Source organism: Lemur catta, chromosome 1 (assembly GCF_020740605.2).
Source record: "Lemur catta isolate mLemCat1 chromosome 1, mLemCat1.pri, whole genome shotgun sequence".
Lineage (NCBI taxonomy): Eukaryota > Metazoa > Chordata > Mammalia > Primates > Lemuridae > Lemur > Lemur catta.
This window is the reverse complement of record NC_059128.1, coordinates 286,154,131-286,178,346: the sequence shown is the minus strand read 5'-3', so window position 1 is coordinate 286,178,346 and position 24,216 is coordinate 286,154,131. Positions and strand designations below refer to the sequence as shown.

Genomic DNA, 24,216 nt, shown 5'->3' with positions numbered 1-24,216 from the left:
CGGGGTGCAGCCATGAGGGAGAGCTGCTGGGAGGGGAAAGCCAGGAGGGGCTGCACGCTCTGACCCCACTGCAGGGGCCACAGCCAAGTGGGCGAGCAGACGGCCAGGGCCGCTGAGCAACTAGGAGGAGTGACAGTGGCGGGGGCAAGGCTGGGGCTGCAGAGGCATGAGCAGCGCCGCAGGGCTCACAGGCAGGCCCTGCGCACGCAGGTGCAGACAAAGGCAATGAGAACCTCCAGAGGTGCTGGAAGGTGGGGCGCCCTCATGAGAGGTGGGGTGCACAGAGACGCACGGGCTGGCCACACTGGGGAGGAGATAAGATGAAAGGCCAGCTTCTGGTCCAGGGCGGTTTCCAAGGCACAAACTGCAACATGGGCTCAACAAGACAACTCCTGCTACCTGGTCACGTGCAAGGAAGCCCCTGCTCAGCACGTCACCGAGGCCCGCAGGATACGGAGCCGGCCCCGGGCAGTCCTGGCCCCAAGAGCCCACATTTGCAGCCTCCACACAGGCAGCTACACCCAGACCGCTGCGTGCAGGCTGGGGGCCGGTGCTCAGGCCGCAGCCCTGGGGAGCTCCCTGTGGGAGGACGCAGGGGCCGCCCAGGCACACGTAGGAGGAATGGCCGTGGCCAGAAGCCAGAGAGGTGGAGGCACGAGGACAGAGGCAGGAAGCTTGGGACGGAGCCCAGAGAGAAGCAGGGACCCTGAATTCTCAGGAAAGGTGACTCATTAAGCTGTGGACCTTTTGTCAACTATGATAAACTGCTTTTAAATGTAGTGCCTGACTAAACACTCACGAGATATGCCAGAGAGTCACCCACAACAGGTTCTACGTAACAGAACGTTACAGGACGTTTGCATCCCATGTAACACCAGCAGTGGAAACGCCTCCATTTTGCTCCTCAACTTGTTCTATTTCAGCAGGTTGCCTGGCCCACCTGGTGAGCCCAGGTTTGCAGGGGGGACACCATGCAGGCCGTGCCCTCAGCCCCGTGGGTGTACTCACATGGGTTAGCGCCATCGGCCACAATCAGCATGCGCAGCGAGCTGAGGCTGACGTCCCTCTGACCTCTCTGGGCTAGGAGAGACCAATGCATATCTCGGGACTTCACCAGTGCAGCCCGGGCTGCGGAGAGAGGGTGGCACAGACGTCCCAGCTTCAGAACAAGGGCCGGCACCCACACGCTCTTCCAGACATGCGCTTCCCTCATCCCACACGAGGTGCACACGCACGAAGGAGACACGAGACTTACCTTCCAGGCTCTCTCTCCCACACAGTCTAACCTACTCCCAAGCCTTAAAAGTCAACTTTGAGGTATAATTTAGACAATAAACTGAGAACCATTTCTTTTCTTTTTTTTTGGAGACAAAGTCTCGCTCTGTTGCCCTGGCTAGAGTGCCGTGGCATCATTGCAGCTCACAGCAACCTCAAACTCCTGGGCTCAAGGGATCCTCCTGCCTCAGCCTCCTCAGTAGCTGGGAGGGCAGGCACACGCCATGATGCCCAGCTCATTTCTTTTTTTCTACTTTTAGTAGAGACAAGGTCTCACTCTTGCTCAGGCTGGTCTCGAACTCCTGACCTCAGGCAGTCCTCCTGCCTCAGCCTCCCAGAGAGCTGTGATCACAGGAATGAGCCTCAGATCCATTTCAACATTAACTTTCCCCCCAGAAGTTCTGTACTGCTCTTTTCACATCTGCCTGCTCTGTCTCATGTTGTCCCTCCCTGAGTCGCTGGCACTGGTATAACGAGGCAGCCACGTCCTGGCCTGCTGTGTGCCGGAAGCCGTGGCACTGTACGGTGGGAAGACTCCAGGCCTTGAATAGACAGACTTGGCCCTCAGTCCCAGCTATGTGCTGACTAGCCGGTGGTGCTAGGTAAATCCCCCACACCCGGCTTCAGTTTCCTCCATAAAACAGGATAAACAGAGACAGGTGCCAACTCCAGGTAGCTCTGAAGACCCGCCCAGAGCGCACACTACCCAGCAGGTAGAGCAAGTCGCAGGGCAGCCCAGGGCAAGCCAGTCCCTCAGGGGCTGAGGAAGGGGCTGCTGAGCTCCACACGGTATAGCTGGGGGCTCCCTCCCAGGGTGAGGGAGCAGGGCCTGGAATCCACCAGGTGGCCCCATCTTTCCTCATCTGTCCTAGACTGCATCAGGCCCCTGACAGCTGGCAGGACCTCGAACACCCTCACCCCCACCCCAACCCCGGCCAGGACCTCCAACACCCCCACCCCAACCCTGGCCAGGTCCTCTAACACCCCCACCCCAAGCCCGGCCAGGTCCTCTAACACCCCCACCCCAAGCCCGGCCAGGACCTCCAACACCCCCACCCCAACCCCGGCCAGGTCCTCTAACACCCCCACCCCAAGCCCGGCCAGGTCCTCCAATGCCCCCACCCCAACCCCGGCCAGGTCCTCCAAAACCCCCACCCCCAGCCCCTCCAACATCCCCACCCCAACCCCAGCCAGGACCTCGAACACCCCCACCCCAACCCCGGCCAGGACCTCGAACATCCCCACTCCCAGGCAGGATGAAGGTGGATGCCCCAGGGCTCCAGAGCCCACATCCGCAGTTCCACATGCCAGCTTTATTTTTTCTTACTCATCAAAGATCATTTCAAAGAGAGTTCTCTAAAGGAGGGTGAGTGGAGTGATAGTGGCATTTGTTACCTTTATAGGAACACACTTTCTGAATCCAGGAGAGTGGGTTGACTTTCATCAGTGCGTAGGGGATGCTGACCACATGCATCCTGTTCAGGACACTCTGTGCGAGAAACGGACCCACTCAGGGCAAGCAGGACTGAGTCACACCAGAAAAAGCAAAAACCCCAGTGTCCTCTCACAGCAATACTCAGGCACAGGCTTGGGTGTCACACATTAGCAATGCCTTGTTCCAACAATTAGTGATTAGCAAACAACACTCACTGTTAACACTCCATGCCAGAGACCAGCATCTCTTTTGAAATCCAGCACATTTGTTAATGTTTCAGCTGAAAGTGGACAAAGAAGGTTAAATTGCTGAACAGCCCTCCCCAAAAGCCCTGTGCATGTTCTAGAGAAATTCTGAGTACATCATGGACACGTAATAGTTTTTTTTTTTTTTTTGAGACAGAGTCTCACTCTGTTGCCGGGGCTAGAGTGCTGGGGTGTCAGCCTAGCTCACAGCAACCTCAAACTCCTGGGCTCAAGCGATCCTCCTGCCTCAGCCTCCTGGGACTACAGGCATGTGCCACCATGCCCGGCTAGTTTTTTTATATATATTTTTAGTTGTCCATATAATTTCTTTCTATTTTTAGTAGAGATGGGGTCTCGCTCTTGCTCAGGCTGGTCTCGAACTCCTGAGCTCAAACAATCCGCCCGCCTCATGACACATAATAGTTTTAAGGAACAGATAAGCATTTCCAAATACCAGGCACCAATTAATCAATCATTAATCAGTTATTCAGAGTACTGGGAACACATAAAATAGAAGGTCACACAATGCTGGACTGAAATAGGGGAGTGTGCTGGTCGCTAATCTGAAGGGTGGGGAATACCACACACTTGTAAGGGGTGAAGGTGTCACCACATACTTCCATCAGATGTTCCCAGTGGATGTTCTCTTCAGAACCGGAGGTGGGGGTGAGAAACTGTCATGGGTATTCCTACTTCTCAGCTTTATACCCAGGCCCCGCTAATCCTCACTCCTAGGGGCCGGGACCTGGCCTCTTCCCTCTGTAAGGGCTGGAGGCTCGTGTCACCCTTCAGAAAGTCACTCCCCTTCTCCTGTTTTCTCATCGAGAGGTGTGCAGTAGATACGTCCTGGGGGCTGGAGTGGACTGGGCCCCGAGGGTTCCCATCACAGCCCTTTACTTGCAGTGAGGACAGAGCCCGGGGTGGGGGCAGACTGGCCTCTCCCCAGCAGCCACTGCAGGCCCCAGCCACAGCCCTGGCAGAGACCCGAGGTGAACAGGAGGGTCTGACTGGTGTGCCAGGAACTGCTGCTGCACCATGAACGACGATACACTGAACTCCTCTGCTGGCGTGAGAACCCAGTGCACAGGGGATGTACGTGAGATTAGCACCGGGCTGAAGGAAAAGAAAACCATGGGACTTGATCTGATGGATCTAACTTTTTAAAATATTGAAGCCCTTAAAAATATCTAAAATCATTTTGCAAATCTCCACTAAAATCTCTAGCTGTGCCCTCAAGCTACCGCTAACACACCATTCAATTTCACTTCCTAGTTTTGTTCAGTTTAGTATTGTAATGTAAAAAAACTACAAGTACATTTTTATAGTTTTAAAAATTTCTCACATTCTCACAAAATAATTGGGTACAATATATATAATTATTATTTATCAATTTGAAATAATATTTTAAATTTAATTTAAAAATATTTTTAAATATCTGATATTTAACAGTAAACCAGGGCTGCGTGTAATTTATTATACCAAGAGATAATCTATGATCATAAAGATTCCACTTGTATATTTACATGCATGACAGCTTAAGTCAAAACTAGTCATAGAAAACAGTAACAGAAAAACAAGGGTGTTTTCTACTTTTTTCAAACACAAAATGCCCTGCCCCTCAGCACATCACAGATCGGGCCAGCCCGCTGGGCCAACCTGTGGACCTGGCCCTGTGCACAGGTGAGCTGGGGTATGCTGCTTCCCTGCTCCACAAAATCGCATGCACGTGAGCTTACCGAAGACGACCGGGTGGGCTGCCTGGGGTCTGCCAAGAGAAACCTCATGCCCACGAGTCCAGCACAACCAGAGACCCCAGGAGCATGCCCAGGATAGCCCCATGGCCTTACCTGGTCTGACCTGGATTAGAGGGCAAGGCACTACCCAGGGGTGGTTTTGACAGGCGTAGTGACAAGCTGCACGGTCAGGTATGTCAGGTACCTGTGCAAGGCTGGAGGGACCACTGCCCCCGCCCCGAGAGCCCTTACCTTCCGAGTACCCGCACGCCTGGGTCAGAGCCCGGCACTGTGCCAGCAGGGATGCATGGGACACCGTGACTCCCACCGTGCTGCCTTCTTTGCTGGTTTTATACTGAAAGGTTTCAAAGAAAAAAAATCTTGTGGTTATTTCTAGAGTCCATGGCAGATAGAATGGAGGCTGATGGACTATTAAAAAGCACAAGTACAGCCAGGTGTGGTGGGGCACACCTGTAGTCCCAGCTACTCGAGAGAATGAGGCAGGAGGATCACTTGAGGCCAGCCTGGGCAACATAGCAAGACCCCATCTTTAATAAAAAAACAGGAAGTGGTTGGTGTCTCTCCTTCACTAACCCTACGCCTCGGCCCGTGAGAGGACACTTCAGATGAAGAGGAAGCTGTGGTTCACCCCAACAGGGGCCCAAGGGCAACAGTGGTACAGCGGTGTACCATGGCTCCACCCAACTGTTTGTACCCGACGGGGCCAGTTAGGGGAGAATTAGATAAGAGTGAATCCTGAAAGGATCTGAGTAGGGTTCTATATGATACTTTATATTTCTGGGACAGAGATGAAACGAGAACTCAGCCTGAAATTTAAAAAAGAAAACAGCAACTTATATGGTCACAAAAAACAAGACCTAAACCGGTGAGGTGTATTTTCTTGTGCCCTGAGTTAGGAGTGGTCATTACCTCAATGTAGGCGGTTCCGGACCCTGCGTCTTGGGCCAGAGGGTGCCAGTCCTTGGGGGGCTTGGCCAGATGCTTCCCATCAATCACCAGCCAGGACAGGGGCGGCCAACCTGTGACCAGGCAGACAGGACAGCACTACAGTGTCAGAGGGTCTCAGCTCCCACACACAGAGCCTGTGCCTCCAACACACAACTAGCTATTGAGGTTCAAGGAGCTCAAATTTCAGTCTCATTTCATTTTATTTAATGTAAAAAGGTACATCTGGCCAGCGGCTACCATAATAGACGGCACAGGTCGAGGCACCCAACCCGATGAGAATCAAGATTCAGGAAGGCCTTGAACAAGGCATCACTTTTGGTAAAGACCCTGTAGCCTCTCTATCACTGACTTTCTGGGACAGCGTCCCTGTGGGCACGGTCCAACCAAGACCGTATGAGAACACTGGTGCCCTTTCCCTGGGAGGCCTCACCTTTGAAAGTTGCCACCTCTCCGGTCTGTGCCTTGGGCAGGCCTTTCTGACAAGCGTCTGTGGTGAGGGCCAGGGTGACTCCGCAGCTGCCCAGGAGAAACCCAACCTGCTGGCTGCCTGCATCCTGAGGAAGACACGGTGACAGGTGGGAACAGGTGCTCACAGGAGCCGCAGCCCCAGGCCCTCAGGGCTCCAGGCTATGCAGAGAACAGAGCTCTTTTTTTTCCAGCCCCATAAAACTTCTAGAACAATTTCAGTCCTATTGGTATATATGAGATATTCATAGAAATAGCTCATGAAAACATAACAATTATTTTTAAATTTGAAAAACATTTTTGGTTTGTTTTTGTGGTGAAATATAAAGTTCTGGATAATGGGCTAATTTCTCAAAGTTTATTCTTGCAAATGACATTTAGAAGCATTTTAATAATAGCACTGAGATTTCTATTGAATCACATGTGAAATTTACAAATGAATCTTGGAGGCCTGACCTTTAACAACATTAATCATTTCTTTTTTTTCTTTTTTTTTTTTTTTTGAGACAGAGTCTCGCTGTGTTGCCCGGGCTAGAGTGAGTGCCATGGCGTCAGCCTAGCTCACAGCAACCTCAGACTCCTGGGCTTAAGCGATCCTCCTGCCTCAGCCTCCCGAGTAGCTGGGACCACAGGCATGTGCCACCATGCCCGGCTAATTTTTTTTTTTTTCTATATATATTTTTTAGTTGGCCAGATAATTTCTTTCTATTTTTAGTAGAGACGGGGTCTCGCTGTTGCTCAGGCTGGTCTCGAACTCCTGACCTCAAGCGATCCACCCGGCTCGGCCTCCCAGAGAGCTAGGATTACAGGCGTGAGCCACCGCGCCCGGCCAACATTAATCATTTCTACACTGAAATACATGCTTTCCTCTGGCCAAGTCTTCAGTTTTGTATGACCCTCAGCAAAGTTTTGTCATTTTCTTCATATGAGTTTGACAAATCTCTAGGTTTTTTTCCCCTAAATATCACTGAATCCAAACACCTGCTCACCCTTTGAGATATACTGGTTTTGTCTGTATATTTGTGGATACTGTTCACAGTAACAAGTGCATGAACACTGGGACACAATGACAGAAAACTCTTAACTTTGTAAACACATGCTTAGTCTATACCTAAATGGTATCTTTTCAATAATCTGAATACTCTGATACTTATTTTAGATCTAAAATGTTATAGCTACCTAGAACATCAGTAAGTCCCCCACATTAATAATTTTTCAATGACAAAAACTGCCTTCTGTCATGGAAGTGAACAGAAACACAAGAGAATTTCCATCTGTTTATTCAAAACAGTGAGCTATATCACTGTAATGATAAATTTACCTCTAAGAAATGAAAATTATTATCAATAAACATATGGCTTTCAGGAAAAGTTTAATAAAATCTTATGGAACCACTAATTCTATTCATTAGAGGAAAGAATGCCTATCATTTCTGTTGGGAAATTCAAATGGGTGCTAGAACAGCTCCACCTAACAAGGTGTAGCGCGGTCTCACTGCAGCAAAGCTGTGCCAAGTGCCCTCTCACCGGCAGCACAAGAGAGTGTAGACAAAACGGCATCTGATTTCTCTCTTCGGTCCCGGCCTGCCTGCCTGCCTGCCATCACCTTCCTCTCCTCTGTCAAACAGCCACTTGCTGTTGGCCCACACCCTAGAGTGAAGCTACAGTGACAGGGAAGCCAGACACCACTGGCTGTGACAATGCTTGTGTGGGCCGTGAGCCCCAGACTTGCTACCTTTCTTGTCAATGGCACTTCTATGGGGACAGGAACCAGCTCTGCCAGGAGACACCCGTAAAAGGCAACCATGAACATCACAGGGTCACTATTTGGGAACACGAGCGCCACCTACAATGGTACAAAGAAAAACATGAAATCTACTCAGGAATGGTTGAGTCTTTTCAACATTCAGAATCTCTCAGACATTACACATTCTTTTTTTTTTTTCTTTTGTTAAAAACTTATTTTATTTTAAATTGACATGTACTTGTACATATTTATGGGGTACAAAGTGAAATTTGATATATGTATACAATGTGTAATGGTCAAATCAGAGTAATTAGCATATCCATCATTTCAAACATTTATCATTTCTTTGTGTTGGGAACATTAAAAATTCTCTCTACTAGCCATTTGAAAATGTAGTTTTCCAAATTTAGCTTAGAAAACCTAATTTTGGAATTAATTCTTGGGCCTTAAACTTCCTTATTCATGTAATTTTTAATAAATAGTTTTTAGGTTGAAGTTTTTACTCCACATGCAACAAAATAATTTTAAACTTCTGGGTTTAGAGGCCATCTAGCCTGTGTCTGGCTGTGGGCTCTAGACCCAGTTCCCACCCACACTGGTATCACCTGTCCTCAATTAGCCCAGGTGAAAAATACCTTTACCAACATAGAAAGTGAACAAAGAATCAAATTATATCTAAAATAATAGTTTCCAAAAGAAAAAATCCTAACACCAAAGTTTTAATTGGACAGATCTTCACTCAAGACTTAAGTGCATCAGGGAAGCGTGGTGGGTGGGGAAGACCTCCACAGAGACACCCAGAGCCTCCCCTCTGTCCCCATGCGGCTGCTGCTCCCTGGTCCTACCTGGTCACCATACTGCCACTCTTTAAATTATAAGTTCTGCTTTACTTATCTTATATTTTAATTATCAAAAATTTAAAAAACAGATTTAAAATGACAAAAGTACTAATGAAAAGCAACAGTCCCATGCTCCACCCTTCCCCACTCCCCAAAGCAACCATTTTTAAAATATTTTAGAGCTTTCTTTTGTTATTTACTCTCACATTTTTAAAGTATTACTTTTCCATTGCTATATTTTGTTTTTAAAATTTTTAGGCCTCTACTTTACTTCCTGTTACTGGAGATGAATCTTCAGCCCTATTCTCCTCCCATCAGCCAGTCTGTTTCTTACCATATCTGGTTAAATCAAAAGCTATTTATGGAATAAAATATTATAATAATTGTGCCTGAAATCCTAAGTGATAAGTCAGAATAGTATTTAACTGAGTAGACTGTTAACACAGGGGCTTTGAGAACACAGAATGATGGATAACCAATAATCCTTTCAAGACAAAATTTAAGATAGCTCATTTTGTACTTGAGGTCTGGAAGTTGAGTTTCTAACAAGTATGTCTGTTTTTCAAAGCTTTTCAGGACAAAGCTGTCCTTCAAATGTTTTTTATATTGGTTGACCCAGAACTGTAACCTATAACCTTGAGACTAGATGTTTGGTATGGAAAATATATTTTTAGAGAATTTGTTATGAACAGTTGTGTTCATTTTTATAAAGTATAATATCATAGGAAGTTGAATTTGCCACCAATCTCTGATAATTGATTCACTCACTGTGACCCTGTTGATCTTTTTACGATTAACCTAACTACATGGATTCTCTTGCACGTCAAGGAGTATCTAGAAGTCTCTGCCCTTGCAAGAATGTTTTTCAAGAAAAATAAATCAGTGATTCTTAGGTGCACCCTGAAGCACAACATAAATCAGGGCATCTTACAGACTCATTCTAAAGCACAACATGTCATGAACTATCATTCTCACACTTTTTACCTTTTTATAGCCAAGTACATGTTTCCTTTCTTTTCTGATGGTAACGGCTACCACCACTCTCACTTGCTTTGTTTTCTATGTATGTCCCACCTAATCTGCCCTAAAATACTCCACCAGATGTGTCAAATACCTCGCAATAATATTTTCCAAGTAACCAGTCAATCAGGTGAGCCCACCTGCTACTAACCCCCTACCCCGCTCCGGGGCCTTGGGCACCTGGTCCTGTCTGGGCTGCCCCTTGGCCACCCGTGGTCATCCTGGACTCCGCTGTGGCTCTCCTGCTCAGACCCTGTTCACTCATCTGGCTGAAGCACATGCTCTAGGGACTTGCCAAGAAAGAGTGCTTGCAAGCTGAAGTTTTTTGAGTCCTGCATGTCTGAAAATGGTTATGCCACCCTCACATTTGTTAGTCTCTGGCAATGGAACTCTAGGTTAAAAATCATATTCCCTCTGAAGTTTTGAAGTATCACTCTACTCTCTTCCAGCTTCACTGCTGAGAAGTCCTGAAGCCACTCTGATTGCTGAGTCTACTTTTATTGCCCTGAAAGCTTAGAGAAACTTCTCTGCACCCCATGTGCCATGCGCCGTCCCACTGCACGCTCTGGTGTGGTCTGCCGCACTCACTCTGGGTATTTACACTCTTGGGACGTTGCTACTTATCACGTTCTGCTTTCTGTCCTTTCTCCTCCCGGATTCCGGCCATTAGTCGGACGTCGGGTCTTCTTGACCAAGTCTTTAATTTTGTCTTATTTTTTTCTCCTACTTCGCATTTCTTGGTCTTTCTTACCAGCATTCTTTTCTTGATCTATGGAACATCTTCCTCTCAGATCTCTGGAGATATTAATACTAACTTTCAGAAAATTTGTTTTCTGTATCTTCCTTTCCTCCAAATTTGTTTGTTTCCTCTTCCCTCCCTTCCTTCCTTCCCCCCTCCCTTCTCTCTGACCTCCCTTTTCTTTGCCTTTTGATTGTTTTCTTTCATACTGAGCTTCCTGCTCAATTGTCCTTGGCTTCTGGGGAGGCACTGAAAGAGCTCCCTGGGGCTGCCTGCCAGCTGCCAGACCCTGGCTTTCCTTGTTGGTGACCTGACACAGGTGACCTCTTCACTAGGGGATTTCACTGGTACGTACACTGGTTTTCACCACATTCTCCCGTCTCCCACCCTGGACTTCCTAGTACACTGGGCTCCTCCAGTCTGGTTCAGCTTGCCCACAGCAGTACTGTCCAGCAGAACTTTCGAGGATGATCGAAATTTTCTAGCCACATGTGGCTCCTGAGCTCTTGAAATGTGGCTCGTGTGAATGAGGAACTAAATTTTTAATTTTATTTAATTTTGGTTAATTTAAGTTTACCTCTTTCCCTATGCCACGTGGCTACTGCCAACCCTACAGGACCGTGTAGCACAAGGGAATCAGCCTACAGTTCTTTTGTGTTTTATGTGGCAGGCAGGTAAGAGGAGCTGCCTGGACACATGGGACAGGGAAGGAGATGAACACCAAGCACACAGACCTTCAAAGCTGGGCCAAAGTTAATTCATAAAATCTAAGTTTTGGAAATTTAACATTTATTAATATCAACATATGTGAAGTCAAACAGAAAAGAAGATGCAGACTCAGTGGAGAATGACAGAATAAGAATAATCATTGTACTCCGTATCACAAACTTTCCCCATATTTAATGTTCTTTAATGCTTTGTATTAAATGCTGACTTTAAATGCCTCGTAGTAATGCTTGATTCTAAACAACTGATAGAATACTGATTTCAATGAACAGGTTTTTAAAGTCTCTGTTTTTGCTCACTCCAATAAAGCACATTCTAGTTACTTACTCTGTCTCCAGGTTTAAGTAGTGGTTCATTCTTACTAGTCAGTTTATTAAGCAGAGTATAAGCTAGTTTTAAACTCCGACTCCAAAGTTTGCCTAAAATAAAATAAAAATACTAAGCAATGTAAAATTTAAGAAATTAATAATTAACATTTTAATGTAGCAATCATAAAACCTCATAACATACCATTACCCTATTACTGGAAATTCAGGTAATTTCCAACTAATAACTATTCTGCACAATGCTGTGATGAACATTATAGTTTTCTCTTAAAAATAACTTACAGATTTATTTTTCTTAATACAAAAATAAAGCAGGATTTTACTATATAAAATTTAGAATATAGAAAAGCCAGAAGAAAAAAGCCACTATTCTATGTATATGTGCATATGTGTGTGTACACATACAAATATACACATACATGTATACATGTGTAATTTTCAAGAAATGCTATATTTCACCCAGCTATTTTCAATTAACACTGCATTGTGAATGCATTTTCATGACATTAAATATCCCTCAATTACATCATTTATAAGAATGGCACATAATTCACTTAATCTTTACAATTCACGAGTAGGTCATATCTTCATCTCCGTTCTTTAGAGAGCCACTGGCTGCTGGAGCAGTGCGTGTGGACCCCACGCCAGGCCCAGGGCCCAGGAACCAGGCCTTTGCCCTGTGAGGTCCCTCCTGCCACATGCCCCTCCTGGTGCACAGCCCTGGTGAGCGCAACTGAGGGGAGCTTTGCTGAGGAAGGCAGGAGGTGAGACAGAGGACGAGTCCAGAGGACTGAGGATATCTGGGGAGGTAACAGAGACTGGGGTGTAACGGGACAGGAGGACTGAAAGACCTGAGACCCCCCCAACCCCTGAAGCAGCCTTAGTATCCCCTACACAGTGTATCAGAGACGCGACAGTTGTCACTCAGCCCCTCTCAAGCTCCTGTGGCACAACCACAACAAGGCTGGGCACCCCTGCCCTCCAGACGAATGCACAAATGCCACTGTAATAATGTAACACTCAGGTGTAACACCGTGAAATGACTGAACTGTGGGACCTGAGAAATAAACAAGAAAAAATATCAACTCAAAACATTGTTTGAGCTTCTTCTAAAATGTTAATTCAAGATTTCTAAACTTGGCCGGGTGCGGTGCCTCAAGCCTGTAATCCTAGCACTTGGGAGGCCGAGGTGGGCGGATCATTTGAGCTCAGGAGTTCGAGATCAGCCTGAGCAAGAGCGAGACCCCGTCTCTACTAAAAATAGAAAGAAATTATATGGACAGCTAAAATATATATAGAAAAAATTAGCCGGGCATGGTGGCACATGCCTGTAGTCCCAGCTACCCGGGAGGCTGAGGCAGGAGGATCGCTTAAGCCCAGGAGTTTGAGGTTGCTGTGAGCTAGGCAGATGCCATGGCACTCACTCTAGCCTGGGCAACAAAGCGAGACTCTGTCTCCAAAAAAAAAAAAAAGATTCCCAAACTGAATCCAGCTATGTACACAAAGAATAATGCCTCATGACCAAGCCAGTTTTATCCTGGGAATGAATGCAAAGAGGTTTAACAGAAAATCAACCTAATTTGCCACATTAACAGAATAAAGGTGAAAAATAAAACAATCATCTCAATAAATGTCAGAAAATTAAAGCAATTTAACAATCATTCATGATTTTAAAATAATTATAAATGATTTTTTAAAATCCTTCTTAAGCTCAGATGAAAGAAAGTACACTTCCTTAGTGTGACAAAGGGCATCTTTAAAAACCCCAGCAGAAGACACCTTGATTAATGGGCAGATATTGAACGTTTTCCCTCTGAGAACAGAAGCAAGCCAAGGACATCTGTTTTCAACATTTACTCAGTCCTAATCAGCGCAAAAAGGGGAGAAAAGAGGTAAAATGCATGGAAATAGAACTGCCATTATTTGCAGATGACATCCTTATGCACCTTCTGTAACAAGGCTGCCAAATAATCAATATACAAACACCATTTGATGTCTACATTCTAGCAATAAACAGTAAGTAAACATTTTTTGATGATACTATTGACAATAAGACTAAAATACACACACTAAATACCAAAGACTGTCACAATAAATAGGCAAAGACTCCCCACAGAAAACCATAAAACATTACTGAGATAAAGTAAAAAGATTTGAATGGATGGAGGGAGACATCATGTCTGTGGGCTGCTCAACATGCAAAGGTGTTAATTCTCCTTACACTGATTCAAAGCAATGCTAATCAAAATCTCAACAGGTACGTTGTGGCACCTGACAAGCTAATTCTAAAACTAACCCTGAAATACACAGGGCAAGAATAGCTAAGACACCCTTTTTTATACCATCCCACACCATACACAAACCACATTCCAGGTGGACAGCAGATCTAAATGCAAAGGGTGAAACAACACCATTTTCCCAAATTAACAGAGTAACTTTGTGATCTCGGCCTAGGGAAAGGGTCCTAAAGGGAACACAAAATGCACAAGCCATAAAAGCAAAGAAGGTGAGAGTGGACACAGCTTTTGTTCACTAAGCTACCAACGGTGAAAAGTGAGGAGCCAGCCACATGGCAGGGAAAAACAGCTGCCACAGGCCCCTGAAAAGGACTGGCCTCCAGAATTGGAAATCAGCTAAAATCAATCAGCCTGACAATGCCAAGTTCGCACGATGGGAGCAGGTGGGACGCAGCACTGACGGGGGGAGCACAGACTGGAAAAGTGTGGCGTTACCTAGTCACCGTGAAGATAAGACCCCAGACCAAGCTTCCACTCCTGACTACTCACCCTTCAAAAGTTTATGCTAGGGCTGGGCGCGGTGGCTCATGCCTATAATCCTAGCACTCTGGGAGGCCGAGGTGGGAGGATCACTCGAGGTCAGGAGTTCGAGACCAGCCTGAGCAAGAGCGAGACCCCTGTCTCTACTAAAAAATAGAAAGAAATTAACTGGACAATTAAAAATATAAGGAAAAAAAAATTAGCTGGGCATGGTGGCGCATGTCTGTAGTTCCCAGCTACTTGGGAGGCTGAGGCAGTAGGATGGCTTGAGCCCAGGAGTTTGAGGTTGCTGTGAGCTAGGCTGACGCCACGGCACTCTAGCCCGGGCAACAGAGTAAGACTCTGTCTCAGAAAAAAAAAAGCTTATGCTAGGCCTTCCTAGGGGCACTGCTTCTAATAGCACAGGCTGGAAACAACCCAAATGTCCACCAACGGTATGAAGGATAAGGAAATCCTGGGCTACTCATTCTGTGACAGCAATGAATGAACTACAGCCATTAACATGAATGAATTTTAAAAGCGTAACAGTCAGAGACTCCGCTGCTACAGATCAGCACTCCCACCTACCATGAGTTTACAAACAGAACACACGAACCATCTGGTGGAGGCAGCAGAGACAACCAGAGAAGTCAGGCTCCAGAAAGGGAAAACCCTCAAGGAGCTGAGCTGACCTGGCACAGGTGTCTTCACACTGCGGGTGTTCATGGCTCCGGCCCCCACGGGAGGCCCTGTGCTGCCGGTGCAGGAGGTGCCCACAGAGCTTTCATCAGAGACGGGGAGCCCCAAGAGCAGTCAGCTCCCCTCGTGGCATGTGCTGAGTGCTCAGGCTGTATGCAGCAGGAGGCTGGAAACCCTACAGGAAACCGCTGAAAAGCAGAGTGGAGCCCTGAAACTGCCACATGACACCAACACCAAGGCTGGGAACCCATGGGGGAAACGGACACAGGGACATCCCGGGCCCTGGGCAGAAAGCTCTGGAAGGCCAGAGGAAGAGCAGAGGTGGCGGGGCCAGCCGCGCTGGACTGCAGTAACCAGCCCGACTCTACTCTCTGAGGGAAGACGGCATGGTCTGGACCCTGAATAACGTATTTACACACAAAACACAACACACAGCATTCAGTCAAAAAAATACTAGGCATCCCTAGAGAGAAGCTCCCCTGACCTAAACCAAGAGAAATCACAGATAAGAGTAACAGACCCAAAGGTGACCTGATACTGGTGCTGCCTCACAAAGACTTCTAATTGCAGTAATTACTGAGGGCACACCAGGCAACAGAGGAACAGGCGAGGCAAATGCACAGGACAATGAAAAACTTTCCCCAGAGAACTAGAATAGTAATTAGAAGAGAACTCACCAGGAGTTCCACAGTAGACTAGAAATTTTAGAAGACAGGATTAGGGAATCTGAATAAAGGAAAATGGAAAATATTCAAACAAGTATATATAAAAAAAAGAATGCAAAATATAAAAGAGAACAGTAAAGGCATGTGGGACTCAGAGAAAAGGTATAATGTAAGTATAACTGGAGTTCCAGAAGGAGAGAAGAAAAAAAATTGGGGAAGAAGAAATATATCAAGAGATGAAGGCTGTAGTTTTTTAAAACTGGTGAAAGATACCATCCTACAGATTCAAGAAGCCCAGTGGACTTCCGGAAAATTTCAAAGAACATCACAGGAAAATTTCAAAGAACATCACATCTAAATGTCATAGAAAGGCAGCTGCGAGCCAAAGAAAAAGAACATTTTTAAAAGCAGCTAGGGAAAAAAAGACATAGTACAGTCAAAAGGATAACAGTCTGGTATCTTCTCAAAAGCCAATAATGGTATCTTTATACAGCTGAAAGGGGATAAATGGCCACCACATATAACCTTCAAAAATGAAGATGAAATAAATTGTTGTCAGACAGGTACTGAGAGACTTCTTCACCAGCAAACCTATTATATAACAAACATACAGGAAGTTCCGTAGGTCAAAAGGAAATGATTACACAGGACAATGTAGGATTGCGGGAAGGAAAGTATAGTAAAACAAAGAGTGAGAATGGGCCCGGCGCGGTGGCTCACGCCTGTAATCCTAGCTCTGGGAGGCCGAGGCGGGTGGATCGCTCGAGGTCAGGAGTTCGAGACCAGCCTGAGCAAGAGTGAGACCCCGTCTCTACTAAAAAAAACAGAAAGAAATTATCTGGCCAACTAAAAATATATATACAAAAAATTAGCCGGGCATGGTGGCTCATGCCTGTAGTCCCAGCTACTCGGGAGGCTGAGGCAGTAGGATCACTTAAGCCCAGGAGTCTGAGGTTGCTGTGAGCCAGGCTGATGCCACGGCACTCACTCTAGCCCGGGCAACAGAGCAAGACTCTGTCTCAAAAAAAAAAAAACAAACAGTGAGAATGTATGACTGACTTTAAAAAAACAGTGGCAGTAATATCTTATGCTGTGTAAATAAATACAGACTTAAACTATAAGACAAGGAGGATGTAAAAAAGGAGAAAGTGTGTCACAGGCTGGCTTCTTCAAGAAGCAGATGCTGAGACAGATTTAGACACGCAAAAGGATTACTAGAGAATAAAACCTGTGAAGGGAAAAGGGAGTAGCAAGACTGCGCAGGAGCTGTGAAACCACAATGTGGATCTGACACAGTCTCTGCAAGCCCAAGACTGTTTACAAGGAAGGTGGTGCTGAGCAGACCCAACCAGGCCCCTGCACCATCACTTAACTACTAGCCAGGGGCTGCCCCACCAAGAGCATGGCCTAGACTTGAAAGCTGAATTTAACAAGTGGAGGATGTGGGCTAACCACACTCCTTGAAGGTGGGCAATGAGTTCCTTTACTAAGGAATTATAGATAATGATAAGCTATCACAGCCAAGTGGAATTTATTCTAGCAATGCAGGGCTGCTTAACATTTGAAAATTAATCAGTGTAATTCACCAAATTAACGGGGAGGGGAGAGGAAAAACCACATGATCATCTTGCTAGAGCAGAAAAAGCATTTGACAAAATTCAGTCCCAACAATTATAAAAACTATTAGCAAACAAGGAACAGAAGGGAACTTTCTTAATCTGACAAAGAATTTCTACCCCAAAACAAGCAAACAAAACTACAGAAAGCATCATACCTAATTACCAAAGGCTTTTCCTCAGATGGAGAAAGAGGCAAGAACGCCCACTCTTCAACACTGCTCTAGTCAACACTGTGCTGGAGGTGCTAGCTTGTGCAGAAAGGCAAGAGAAAGGATAAAGGTGTGAGTATTGGAAAGGTCAAAATAACACTGTCATTGGTCACAGATGACATGATTTTTGTACACAGGAAATCCAAAAGATATATGAACAAACTACTAATTAGAGAACAAACAATACGTTAGCAAGATCACTGGATACAAAGTCACTATTTTAAAAATCAATTGCACTTCTATATACAAGTAACAAATCTGTAGAAAAAATTATACTGTTTACAGTAGAATATATCTCATGAAAAATGCTCAAGACTTCTGTACTCAAAAGTATAAATATACAGCCAGGCACAGTGGCTCACACCTGTAATCCCAGCTACTCAGGATTGCTTGAGCCCAGGAGTTCGAGACAACCCAGGGCAACACAGGAAGACTCCATCTCTAAAAAACAAACAAACACGGGGAGGTGGGGGGTAGGGGGGGATGGGATGGAGGTATGACTACATGGTGAGTGCCAGGCACACTGTCTGGGGAATGGACACGCTTGAGGCTCTGACTCAGGGGGATGGGTGGGACATGGGCAAGGTATATAACCTGAGCTTTTGTACCCCCATGATGAGCTGAAATAAAAAAACAAACAAACAAACAAACAAAAAAGAGTATAAAAATATTACTGAGAGAAATAAAGGCAGGCCTTTAGGAAGGGGAAAATATTCCACAGTCATAAAATGGAAGATTCCATAATTATAATATAGGTTGATTATTCCTTATCTGAAATGCTTGGGAACAGAAGTGTTTGGAATTTTGAATTCTTTTGGATTCTGGAATATTTGCATTATATATACTTAATAGTTGAGCATCCCAAATCCAAAAATCGGAAATCCAAAGCTCCAATGAGCATTTCCTTTGGGCATCATGTCTGTATCCAAGAAGTTTCAGTTTTTGGAGCATTTTGGATTTTTGCATTTGGGATGCTCAACCTGTAATATCAATTCTCTTCAAATTGAACTATAGAGTCAATGCAATGCTAATCAATATCCCAGTAGGAATTTTGATGGAAATTGATAAGTTGATTCTCAAGTTTACTTGAAAATACAAAGGGCCAAGAACAGTCAAGGCAATCTTCAGGAAGAATCACAGAGCTAGAGGACTCATGAAGCTACAGTAATTCAGAGTGGACAGACAACACACTGAGAATCAGGAGCCCAGAGCCCACAAGAATGTTTTTCACCTGATATATGAAAAAGTAACACTGTAGTGCCTTGGGGAAAGGATTGCCTTTTCAGTAAATGATACTGAATGAATCAGATATTCATAAGGAAAGAAAATGACTCTAACTTCACATCATACACAAAATTAAATTCTATCAGGGGTGGGAACCTGCGGCCCTGGGGCCACGGTGGCTTTCTGGATCCTTGAGTGCAGACTTCTGACTGAATCCAAATGTTACAGAACAAGGGGTTTGTTCTGCGAAGCCTGGATTCAGTCAAGGGCCACACTCGGGGATCCAGAGGCCAGATGTGGCCTTGAGGCCGAAGGTTCCCCACCCTGTTAGATGGATCCTAACACCTAAATGTGAAAAGTAAAACAATAAAGTTTTTAGAATATGTCAGAGGCTATCTTTCTGACCATAAGGTCGGCAAAGAGTTTCTAAACTGGACAAAAAATTAACCACAATAAAGGGAAAAAACCAGATACATTAGACTAAATTAAATTAGGACTTTTCATTCATCAAAAGCCACAATGAAAAGCGTTAAAAGGCAATCCAAACAGGGAGAGGATATTTGTAAAACATGTATCTGACAAAAGATATGTATCTGAAATACATAAAGAAATAAAGTATTAGCAAGCAAATAGAAAAATGAGGCAAAGATTTGAATAGTTCATAAAAGAGAATATTCAGGCTGGGCACGGTGGCTCATGCCTGTAATCCTAGCACTCTGGAAGGCCAAGGCGGGAGGATAGCTCGAGGTCAGGAGTTCGAGACCAGCCTGAGCAAGAGCGAGACCCCGTCTCTACTAAAAATAGAAAGAAATGATTTGGACAGCTAAAAATATATATAGGAAAAAAAAATTAGCTGGGCATGGTGGCACATGCCTGTGGTCCCAGCTACTCGGGAGGCTGAGGCAGGAGGATTGCTTAAGCCCAGGAGTTTGAGGTTGCTGTGAGCTAGGCTGACGCCACGGCACTCACTCTAGCCCGGGCAACAGAGTGAGACTCTGTCTCAAAAAAAAAAAAAAAAGGAGAATATTCAAATAGCCAGTAAGCATATGAAAAGCATCATCAGTCATCAGGCAAACGCAAATTATAACCATAGCCTGACATTGCAACATACTCACAAGAAAGACGAAAATGAAATAAACGGACCATATCAAGAGCTGGTGAGAACTGGGAACAACTGGAACTCTCTATACTCTGCTTGTGGGACTGAAAACGCTGCAACCCCTTGGGAAAACTGCTTGGCAGCTTGTTGTCCTGAAGAACAACTACACTGCTGTTGACACCCAGCACAAATGCCCACGTAAGCTCACCAAGAGACTCACACAGTAATGTTCATGACAGCACTATACACAATAGACCCAAATGGAAGCATCCCAATGTCTATCTACTAGAGAGTACATAAATGCGTTCTGGTATACTTATACAATATAATAATATCCACTGATGAGAAGAGACTAACTACAACTTCATACAACAATAGAAGAGTCTACATGTTGAGTAAATGAAGAGAAACACACATACGAAAAACACTTTTTATATAATCCTGCTTAGATAAAATTTAAAAACAGGTAAAGCCAGTGGTGTGAGTAGTCAGGACAATGGTTACCCTTTGTGTGTGGGAGGCTGTCAGTGCTGGAAGGGGCCTGAGATGAGGTGACGGGGAGCTGGCAACACTTTTGCTCCAAGTGCTCCTTATAGGAGTGTATTCGCTCTGTGAAATCCATCAAGCTGTGTACATGCTTACAGTTTGTGTTCCATAAAGACAACATGGAACCAAAAGATGCCAAACACAAAAAACTACATAATTGCATGATTCCATTTATACAAAGTTCAAAATAAGGCAAAACTAAACTACATTGTTCAGAACGCATCTACAGAAGATTCAGAACACTCAAACGCTCAACACCCAAGCAGTGGCAGTCACCGTGGGACAGTGAGCAGTCTGCTGCGGTGGGAGGGGCACCTGGAGTGAGGTAATATTCTATTTATCTGCCAGTTGTGTTGGGGTCTCAGGATTCTGGTCTACTGTACTTAGCAAGCTACGTGTCTGTGTTGGATACTGTGTCGTATGTCACAGCTAAACAGAAGCACACCGTTTCTGTCAATACTTGCCGTAGGTGAGAGTGCAGATGGCCTTTCCGGTCGTGTCCAGGGCAGTCAGGCAGGGGGCCCTGGGCTGCGTGGTGCCCCACCGCTGCAAGGCGGCCAGCAGCGACGGAGGCCAGGGGGCCCCTGCAGCCAGAGGCTCCCCCTGCAGCACTGCCGTCTGACTTCCCTCGGGCTTGGGCTGATTTGGATCTGGCTGCTGAACTATCAGCAAAATGAAAATTTAAAAATCAATATTTCAGAGTACCATGCACATAATCTGTTTTTAAGCATTCATATTTTATAATTCTGTTTTTTAATTCCAACTATAAAAACCTTACAATAATTTGTTTAGGTTTTTTTAATCATATCACAATTATAGACCAATTAACCAAAGGACTAAAGTCATGGATAATGATGGTTTTGAAATGAAGTTAATAACAATCCACCATCCTGGTAACTGCAGCCTCACATGATAAAGGTAACCCCGAGATGGTGTCTCTCCCACCCTTTGGACTGGACTGTGGCACCTTTAATGCCCACAACCCCAGCACAGCAGCAGTTAACAGCCAGGCTCCCACAGCCAGGGGACAGGACTTAGTGACCTGTTCACACAGGTCACTTCAGTCTAGGCACTAGAACAACTGTCGCCATGCTGAAAGAAAAAGCAAAGTCTATTTCCAGTGGTTATATAACTAAAAGGTGCTCAAGCACTAAGAGCGACAGCTCTAAGAAGCACTCATACCATTGACCTCTGAATTTGAAAGGCACTGTCTGATTATAGACGGGAAACAGAGTCCTAAAGCTATGTCTAGTCCTCAGGTATGGAGCAGGCTGGGCCAGTCTGCCACAGTAACCTGGCACACGAGGCCCGGAGCTGGGCTAGGGCCGGCGTGGGCCCCCGGGGCTCTATCAACACACTCAAATCTATACTGGCTTCATTTCTGGTTTATACTTCTTTATGCTTCTTGCTGGTTTTCTTTTTAAAAAATAAATCTATATTCTTTCTTTCTAAATATATGTTTCATTCATAAATGAAAAGCTAAAATTCTAAAAAGGGGCCAAATCTATGCTGAAAATTGAATACTTTAAAACCATGAGAAGAATTTCAGATTTAAAGTTTAAATAAAAATTTAAATAATATAACCTTAGAAGTATATTTATAAAGTACCAACCACTGGACCAGATGCCTAGAGAAATGTTAAATCACTTTAATATGAGCAACAGATGTTCTACCTGCTCAAATAAAGCAAGCGATCCCGTGTGATTCTAAACTCACCATGACAGAGTGACCACAGAGTCTGGAAACAGAGACTATTACTACATTGTGGGACAGACAGCATGGCAGCAATAACCCACGCACAATGCACATTTGCCTGTGTGTTTCCAGACTTCATGGCCACCCTGCTCATGCAAACACAGAAGCTCAAAGTCAGACAACTCTTACCTTCCAACAGTTCCTCAAAATCATCCACAAAGAACTCCTTCAGAGGAGGGCGCTTTGGCCTCTTTAGGGTGTTTAGAAGCTGCTGGATCTTGGAGGACACTCTGCTGTTCACGGGGACACCTGTGACAGGAAGGACAGAGGCACACTGAGGCCAGGACGCGCCACGCCCTCTGGAGAAGTGGACACAGGCACAAGGCCTGAGGACAAACCGCATGAGTGCAGCAGAATGCACAGATCCAGCCAGGTGCCAGCTCCACCGGAGTCATTTTGAATTAACTCATTTAATAGCATTTACTGAATGACTTCCGGGAAGGACGACTTGTTCTAAGCTAGCAGTTTTTAAAGTGGTCTAGGGACCTCAGGAGTGCCCAAGGCCCTTCCACGGGGGCTCATGGGGTCAAGACTGTTCCATGATAAGGTTGAGAAGTCGTCTGCCTTTTTCAGACGCTTGTGTCACACCCACCAGAAGAGAGACTGGCAAAAATATAAAACAAGCCAATTCATCTCACTAAATGTTTGCTGTCTGGGAAATTTTCCTGTAAGTATATGCTATTTATGTTAACATGTAATGAGTTTATTGTTATTTTTGTTTTTTATTTATTTTATTAGAGACAGGGTCTCACTCTGTCACCCAGGCTAGAGTACAGTGGCACCATCATAGCTCACAGCAACTTCAAACTCCTGGGCTCAAGCGATCCTCCTGCCCCAGCCTCCAGAGTAGCTGGGACTGCATGCCTGGCTAATTTTTTCTATACATATATATTTTTAGTTGTCCAGCTAATTTCTTTCTATTTTTAGTAGAGATGGGGCCTCACTCTTGCTCAAGCTGGCCTCAAACTCTTGAGCTCAAAGGATCCTACCACCTCGGCCTCCCACAGTGCTAGGATTACAGGCGTGAGCCACCGCGCCCGGCTTAATCAAATATCTCCCAACAAAGAAAAGCCGTGGGCTTGATGGCTGGTGAATTCTGCCAAACATTTAAGGAAAACTAGCACCAATCCTTCTCAAACTTTTTCAAAAAATTGAAAAGGAGGGAACATTTCTAAACTCATTCTATGAGGACAATATTCCCCTGCTACCAAAGCCAGGCAAAGACATTAAAGAAAACTATAGACTAATATTCCTCACGAACTTTTGCACAAAAATCCTCCAAAAATATTAGCAAACTGAATTCAGCAGCACATTAAAAGATTACACAACATGACCAAGTGGAATTTACTCCTGGAATGCAAGAATGGTTCAGCATTTGAAAATCTGTCAATGTGATACCTCACATTAACAGAATGAAAGGGTAAAAAACACGTATGATCATCTAAATTGCTGTAGAAAAAACATCTGACAAAATGCAACACACTTTCATGATAAAAAATACTCAACAAACTAGGAATAGAAGAAAACTACCTCAATGTAATAAAAGTCATATATGAAAAACCCAGAGCAAATATCATACTCAGTGGTGAAAGACAGAAAGCTTTTCCTCGACACTCAGGACTAAGATAAGGATGCCTGCTTTTGCCACCTCATTCCAACACAGTAACGGAAGTCCTGGCCAGAACATTCAGGCAAGAAGAAAATGAAGGGCATTCAAACTGGAGTGGAGAAGTAAAATGATCTGTTTGCAGATTACATGATCTTATGTGTAGAAAATCCTAAAGATTCCACAAGAAAAACTGTAAAAGAACTAATAAATAAATTCAACAAATAAGATACAAAGTCATCATTCAAAAATCAGCTGTATCTCTATATACTAACAATGAACAATCTGAAAATGAAATTATGAAAAGTTTCATTTACAATAGCATCAAAAATAATTGACTTAACCAAGAAGGTAAAAGACTTGTAAAATGACAACTACAAAACATTACTGAAAGAAATTACAGAAACAGATAAATGGATATATACCCCGTGTTCATGGATTAGAAGTCTTAATATTGCTAAGATGTCAGCATTACTCAAAGCAATCTACAGATTCAACGTAATCCCTATAGAAATCCCAG

At 44.8% G+C, this 24,216-nt stretch overlaps 1 protein-coding gene across 5 annotated transcripts in view; it reads right to left on the bottom strand.

The window, feature by feature from the left end:
• The window catches only part of DIP2A (disco interacting protein 2 homolog A), an 81,044-nt gene that overhangs the window by 34,484 nt on the left and 22,344 nt on the right, over nt 1–24,216 (bottom strand). For 4 of the 5 annotated variants that reach the window (XM_045540877.1, XM_045540876.1, XM_045540878.1 and 1 more), the window contains 10 exons: nt 22,220–22,339; nt 20,800–20,997; nt 11,520–11,611; nt 7,857–7,967; nt 6,088–6,211; nt 5,619–5,728; nt 4,941–5,043; nt 2,926–2,990; nt 2,671–2,764; nt 1,009–1,128 (listed from right to left, as the gene is read on the bottom strand). In XM_045540877.1, the coding sequence (XP_045396833.1) occupies nt 1,009–1,128; nt 2,671–2,764; nt 2,926–2,990; nt 4,941–5,043; nt 5,619–5,728; nt 6,088–6,211; nt 7,857–7,967; nt 11,520–11,611; nt 20,800–20,997; nt 22,220–22,339 (1,137 nt within the window). Of the gene's footprint in view, nt 1–1,008; nt 1,129–2,670; nt 2,765–2,925; nt 2,991–4,940; nt 5,044–5,618; nt 5,729–6,087; nt 6,212–7,856; nt 7,968–11,519; nt 11,612–17,412; nt 17,664–20,799; nt 20,998–22,219; nt 22,340–24,216 lie in introns of those variants that run through there. The other variant, XM_045540881.1, reaches the window with a different exon arrangement.